This window comes from Cariama cristata, unplaced genomic scaffold, assembly GCF_000690535.1.
Source record: "Cariama cristata isolate BGI_N322 unplaced genomic scaffold, ASM69053v1 scaffold2731, whole genome shotgun sequence".
NCBI classification, from domain to species: domain Eukaryota; kingdom Metazoa; phylum Chordata; class Aves; order Cariamiformes; family Cariamidae; genus Cariama; species Cariama cristata.
In genome coordinates this window covers 74,993-82,544 of record NW_009600840.1, presented here as the reverse complement: position 1 = coordinate 82,544, position 7,552 = coordinate 74,993, and the positions used below count along the sequence as shown (strand labels likewise).

At 45.6% G+C, this 7,552-nt stretch overlaps 1 protein-coding gene across 1 annotated transcript in view; it reads right to left on the bottom strand.

Moving 5' to 3' along the window:
• Positions 1–5,927: 5,927 nt before the first annotated feature.
• Positions 5,928–7,552, bottom strand: part of CEP350 (centrosomal protein 350kDa) — a 65,529-nt gene continuing 63,904 nt past the window's right edge. Inside the window, 1 exon segment of the mRNA XM_009710169.1 lies at positions 5,928–6,253. Within this exon segment, the coding sequence (XP_009708471.1) occupies positions 6,089–6,253 (165 nt within the window). The 3' untranslated portion in view covers positions 5,928–6,088.

Below are 7,552 nucleotides of genomic sequence, written 5' to 3'. Positions count from 1 at the left end.
CCGGGCGTGGTGCCAGAGGCCAGGCAGCCCCCCTCCTCTCCTTCCTGCACATTGAAGAGATCTGCCAGCGTTCAGCAGCTCCCCACCGGGCTCCTTTTCTTCTGTGGGCTGTGTTAATGAGAGCCTGGACATTGCAGAAGCCCTTGTGCTAGGCAGGGCACAGTAACGTCTGGAGGAGAGTCAACATTTCAAGTGCTCAAGCGCTCTGCCAGGCATTTTAGGACGTGGGATGGCTGTAGCTGGTACCAGCTCCCTGGGGAGGCACTGGGGAGCGGGTGGCACCCGTGAAGGGAGGCACCAAAACAGTCCCACTCAATCCAGCATGCCATCGGAAAGGCGGCTGCCTGCTGTTGCCCAACCCGGGAGTTTCACCAAGTCCACGGGTGAAATGGCTGTTGAAGGCAACTGCGCTCTGAGGGTTCTGGGAAGAGTTGCACAAACACCACCGTAGAAAGTCAGTGCCAAAGTGAAGCAACGTAGACTTGCAAATGAGGAAATTAAAGCCTTCGTCAAGCTGATTACTGGGCATCCTGGGCAAGGACAGCAGTAGCAATGCAGCAGTTTGCTGTGTCACAGAGTGCCGTGGCAGCGTTCCCACCGCTCGAGTCGTTTTAAAGGGAAGCCAGTTCTTTAGCCAGAGAACCACAGATCAATTTTTTTTCCAACGTGAAATGCACTCTAAGCCACTTCCAGGGATGAATGCTGATAGATCACTGTCAGAAAATACAGGACTCGCAGAGCAAAACCACTGCAGGGTGAGGAAAGCAGCGACATGGATGCTCTCCTGCTGCTCAGTAATGAGAGCACAGAGGCTGCAGCACCACTTTGTCTCGGCTCTTTGAACATCAAACGATCCCCCGCCACGCTTTGGTCAGTTCAACTGCCCGAGCTCAGAGGGCTGGGACGTGCTTCTCTCTCTGTACAAGGGCTGTGGACGGTGTTCCCAGCACACTCCGCTGAGGACTACTCCTCCCGCACGCTGCCACCGCGGGACTGCAGCAAAGCTGCTTCCATAATGAAAGTCCGAGGGCAGCAAGTCCTCCTCCAGGATGAGGTACCTCTGCTAAGGAAACACAAAGAGCAAATAACTGCTCAGCACAGAGCAACGCCTTTGCAACGGTTTTGTTCACACAGGTTCCCCCCCGCCGCTTTGATGCATACATCTCTCCCAGGCAGAGAAGAGTGGTGAGGAGTAGACTGCCACACAGCATCCTCCAAGCTGGAAAGACTAACGTTGGGTTTTGTAGATGTCAGTAGTAAATGGAAAGTAAAGCCTTTTCTGCTGGGTTGTATGTTAATAAATGGCACCAAACCACAACAGAGGTACAGAAGCAGCAGCGGTTGCTGGCACCGAGGAGGCTCGATAAACACGCTTGGTCCTGGACTTACACATTTCACGCTGTCACTCATTTGCCATATGCCCGAAAGCCTGCGGTTTGGCACTGCAAGTGTTCAGCCGTCCTCTTACAGAGCTCCAGGACCTTTCATGTTAAAGACGTTTTTGGGTTTTCTTTGTTTTTCTGGAAAGGAAACAGCAAAGATTTAGGAAAGTTCCACCAATACATAAAGTTTCCAGGGAGCAATGTTTGCCCCCTTGGTGAAGAAGTGATCGGTGCTGGTAACAGCAGCTCTACAGAACTGTAACAATTTAGGAGCCTAATTGAGGGATCCGAAACAAGACTGAGGCTCTGAAGAATTTAATTCCAAGACTGTTGTTTAGCATAAAAATAGCTCCCCCCGCCCCAATGTTTTAAACCATGAGTTTTTAAAACCTATTTTAAATAAACATGTGCAAGGAGTAATCTTTCTCCTGCAGATCACACAGTGCACTCCTGCGATGATTACGTAATGCTATTTTGTTTTGTCTTTTATCAACACTCAGCTTTAACAATAAGGAAGTTCTAATAACGTTACGATTATAATTAAGGCAACTCTAATGGGATTTTGTGGACTGTGACTGGCATCCCAAGCACAGCATCAGACAGAAAGGGGAACGTACAAGGGACGAATCTGCAGGACACCTTCAGAATGAGCAACCATTTGGGTAATTATAAAGCCCCATTTTATAAACAACCAGGAAACAAGATTAATTTATAAATCAGTTTATTTACAGATTTTGTTCTCTTAAAGTACATTTCAGTTACCAAAGATATTTACACTGGTATACACAGGGACCACCCTGGTTATTTTACAGTTCTTAATTACAAAAAGAAAACCAAAACCCAACCCTCCACATCCTTGGGTCTGTCTACTGTGCAAAGCTGCTCTGGATGTGAACATTAGCTGAAACTGGCCCAAAAACCAAGTTACCAGGTTATTTACACATACACAGTAAACGGGTTTCTTTTCAGCATCTCCACAACACAGTACACAGGGAGACAGAGCCTCCCAAAAGGCGGCTTTGCAAACGTGTATCAAAAGGCTCTGCAAAGTCAAGGAAAAAAACTAGTAAATGCAGGTTAATTACAGTATTCCTCTTTCATCTGTATATAATTTTGCATTTAATGTTTAAATTACAAATAAGTTCAATAGTTTGCTTTTCTCCATTTTAGTTGATTTGTAAACACTTCAGATGCACTAAATACCCTTATAAGATTCAACTGTTTCTCTGCCGAAAAGTACTTTATTTTCCTAATATTCTTAAGGTAGCAAAGGGATATGAAAGATGGAACTGCATGCAGCTCCTTGCAGAATAGTCACTTAAAAGGTCTATCACTGTGCTACTGAAGATCTTCTGCAGGTACACACTTATTCAAGTATTGCAAAAAGCTAAGGCCACTTTTTCAAGAACGGAAAGTGAACAAGATGGGATTTTTTCAATCCCTTATTCCACCTTGTGAGCAACAAGCCTTTTCTGAAAGGCAGAAGTACTGATAATTCCACAGCTCGGCTCAGGGAGCGTCCCGCTGTGACAGAGGTACTCGTGCTCCTTGTCCTCACAAGTCTGGGCTTTCCCACCTGGCACCGAGATCCTTCCGAAGAGGGAACCGCATCTTCCCAGTGATGACAACCGCTCCCCCAAACAGCTTATGGGTCTCAGAAAAACATTTCAAGCCTTCAATCTTCTAACGTGGTGGCACCAAGATAACCAGGACCCAGAATTATCATCTTGTTCTTATAACGGGAAGGTTGGGGAGAGGAGAGAAATAGAGAATTCGGCCTGTTTGTGAAACTCCAGGCTTCCCCATACCTCCTTGTAACCAGTCGCGACCCAGACAGACCATTGCTTCTTCGCGGCAATCATCAGTCCACAAGTACCCAACACACTCGAGGTTTTGAGTATACACTCAACTCAAAGCAACTCAACACACTTGAGGTATTGAGAAGATAATTCACATACGTTCAAGTCTTTTTAGGGTTGCTCCTAGCAAGGATTGCTACCAAAAATAAACAGTAACGTTTGCAAAGGAATAAAGCCATTACTTAGACACACCTTCCCTCTGCCCAAACAGCTGTAAAAATAGTTACTAGTTCTGTTGAGGGTATTAAACTAGTGCTACCCAAGCCAGCATGACAACAGGCATACGATCTCCAGTGGTCCCCGGTACCTTGGCAGGCCAACTGTACAACCTTCTCCCCGCTGATGGACAGACCGGAAAGCCACGCCAGCCCCACAGAACAGCCCAAAAGCCTCAGGGATGCAGGGCAACCTTCTCAACACCGGCCACGGTGAGAGCTCCACAGGACAGGAGCTAACTTTGTTTCTCTGATACTCCAGCTACAAACCTACGCTGCAGGTTTCTGCCTTCTTTCTGTAATTGCTACCTATAAAAATCACAATCCTCGCTATTGAAAAAGATACACCCAGGAAAGGGAATCTGAGGCGGTGACCCAATCAGTGACACCATGCTGGTTAAACATAGCAGCTTTAGTTTGCTTCTGTCTCAAGCATTCAAGAGTTTCCTAGTTCAGCATCATGACATTTTACGTGGATGAGTGAACCGTTTAAGGAAAAAAAAGCTGAACAATGTTCCACCAAGATCATTTGACTTCCAGCCAGCCAGAAGGGCCACTACTGCGGGACAGACACACATATGCCCGTTGGAGGTGTTCCTATGCACCATTAGTTCCTCCTTGTTCTTCCACTCGTTAAGCTCGCATGAATATGGCTCACCGTTAACTCACAAGTGAGGTGCTGGCAATACTACATCTGAGAATCTGCATGGACCTCTGACAAATCCAACATTTCCCAGTGCTGTCCCTGAAGAATTACCAGCTGTGCGTCATTGTGCAAAATGCAAATATTCCAATGATAGCTTCCCCTCCCACCACCCCCCTCCAAAAAAAAAAAAAAAAAAAAAAAAAAGGAGGGGAAAAAAAAGGTGGAAAAGAGAAAACAAAATGGAGCAGTAGCAGAGGTATGCATAGCAGGAAGCCCAAGAACCAAGCAGATGAACAAAATGGTAGAGATCTCCCCGCCACGCCTGTTGTGGGCTGCAGTATCTTTGGGGCACCTCTGAGGGCTTCAAAGCATCTTCCTGCACTTCACTGTGTCTGGAGAATCTGACTCTCCTCTGGGTCTTGTCCCAGGTTAGCAAATAAGGACATCCGCTATTAAGGCATCAGCGTTCAACCCCAGATTGTCTGTGCTCCTCGAAGAAAAACACAAGAATGGGCGGGACAGGTTAGGAACGAGCACTGAGCAGAAGGACGCTGCAGTTGAACCCAGCACCAAATCAACCACATAACAGCTACCCACGGCCTTGAAGTTCTGGAAGGAAGGGAAGGAAAGGAAAGAAACGGAGCGGGCAAGTTTCACATAATTTTTCAGCTCAGCCAGCTCAACTCTCCATTGCCTCCGAACCCACGTGCGGTAAAGCTCCATTCCTAGTCCTGCCTTTGCATTCCACCCCTGGTCACTGAGGTTTGGTTCTTCTTACCTTCCCCCCTGATCCCGTATCTGCCTCAAGAAGCTGGAGGTTTTGTGCAAAGAATACGGGGCTCTGGAAGTTTCCAGAATAGATGCTTTCTCAAGTTCAGCTGTCTCAAAACATAAGACAGCGCAGCCAACTGCACAGGACACTCTCCTACAACCCACATAATAAATTATCTGAAAATAAATAAAAAACCCCACAAGCACAAAACATGCAGACAGTCAAGCACTGGACACCGCTTTCTTTGGTGAATACACTCTGTTCTCTAAATTGTTCAAGTAACAGCTTCTCCGATTTATTAGGTGACAGTAAGGGAGGAAGCTGAGGGATTGAAGGCCAAATTTTTGTGAGGAAACGTTTTCCACTCCTGCATGTCTCGTGCCTGAGAAAAATCCTGAGTATCCATTATCTGGGAGCAGCTGGTGCTCCAGGAAGAGAAGTGCTACACGGTAGGAGGAAAGTTGTCCACGGGCTCATCTTTCACACTTGGTATTAGGCGGCCTTTATCTTGCTCCACCTCAGGACTGAAGCAAGTTACATAGGAAAAGCAGCAAGAATTCTTTACTTGAATGCAGAAAGCAACATCATCTATTTTCCCTGGACTGGCTGGCACCATACGTGGTACCACATCACAGAAGAAAGATGAAAACCAACTTCACAGAGAAGGGAATTAAATGGGCTCTGGAGCAGAAGAAACTGATGCACATTGTTAGGGCTGCAGGAGAAGAGGTGTTCAGTACGGTAAGTCTCCATTTATGACTAAAACCTGACCAAACCGTTTCTTCTCCAAATTACTCACATTTCTAAAGACAAGTCGAGTACTGACGGCTGACAGCCATTCCAGCAAAACAGCCAATACCCAACTTAACCCAACCCTTTCAGAGAACAAGCTGAACATGTCAAAGCCCCAGGCTGGGGCCCCAGACAGCTGCTGACAGTTGTGTGGCATAACTGCATTGGCACACGAACAGTCTTGAGCACTCCAGAATTCAGCCTCGAGTGAGGAGGGATCAGCTTGTTCCAAACAATAAATCTGGTGAGAGGTCTCTGGTGGCAGCGGATGCAAATTCAGGTTCCTCTAACCACATCTGAACTGCCTTGAAACCCCACGCATGGAAGTCCAGCAGCAGCGCTTGCAGGGTGGAGAGTACGTCAGGAGTCAGAAAGGCCCGTGACTCAGTGGTTACACAGCTCTAAGTTTGTTTTCAGCACTGTCAGACAAGCAGCAATCTCCGCTGTTTCTCATTTATCTGGTTCAGTACATCAACAGTGTCTCTGATTAAGGCCTCGAAGATCCCGTCTGCCAACTGCATCTTTACACACAGTTCATCCTCGTCGTAGTTCACCCACTGTGCTTCTTCCTCGTGAAGTTCCTGCACCTTAGAGGGTAGAAAGGAAAAGGCCATACAAATATTACAATTCTGTAGCTCTAGGATAATACCCCCCGCAAAGTTCCAGAAAAAGACCAAAACACTGCGCATCTGCCAACAACGTATCTGTCTTTGTAAGAGATTACAGGAAACGCTTGGAATAGCAAAATGAACACAGATCTATTTGAGCCAGGCTAGTTCATCATATGAATGTTTTCTACCTTTCACTGTAGTATCCATTTTAAAGGATTTCATATTCCCGCACAAGTTTTTCACTTGAAAGAACTCAGTTAATGGGATATTCTTGGCCAACAGCAGAAGCCCCATTAAAAAAGTCCCTAATTGCATATTTGCAAGAAGCTGGCTCCATGCAGCTTAAACTGGTAAGAAATCATGCAAAGGCCTTGAACAGGGGAAAGAGAAAAAGAAAAAGACAAGACTTTACTGCAGTTCAGTTCATTTAAATAAGAATTAGAAAACCTAAAGGAAATACTGACTTTCCCAATTCTTCTGTATAGGACGACAAAATGCTGCCATGTGCTGTACGATAGTATTACAACTCATTTGCACAGAATACTCCATGCTTTGTTGGATTTGAGTGCATTATTGCAAATGGAATTTTGTACCATTACAGCTAAGAGTAACTCAATGAGTATTAATTACTTTCTATTCCTAAATTGTTGACAAGCAAAATCCTGTTTTACTGGTCACTGGCAAATAGATGTTTCAGTAACAGACAGAAGTATATCATTTCATTCAGCAAATCAAGTTTTACGGAGTGTCTCCCCAAACTGGACATCTCCAATTAAACTTATTAGAAATTTGTTTTAGTGACCATTGCAGTCTTACAGCTCCATCCTAATGAAGCCCAAACTTTTGACAAAAAAAAAAGAGTGAGTGCAAACATCACTCATTTAAAATGACAAAGAAAACCTGCTGAAAGCTCTTTCTCTGCTCAGCTTCAGCAGAAAGCTCCTCTGACCATAAATCCTGCACTCAGAACCCAAAATACATTTACACTGTCCACACAGACAAGCGGGCCCAGACACCTAGACACTGCCAAAACAAGGTGAAAACATACTGAAAATCCATTAATCAAGCATCCATATGTAATAGGGTCGTTATCTACAGAGAGTACCAGAGCTAGGGCCCCAACGCTCTCTCTTCCTCACTTTCGCCTAAAGCTAAACCACTCAGAAACTTGCCCGTTTTGAAGGTGACAGCTGCTGTGGCATAATGATGATTCAATAACCCAAACACAGTGTGAACAGGTTGCTCTGGGAACCCCAGGGAACTGGCACTGCTTCA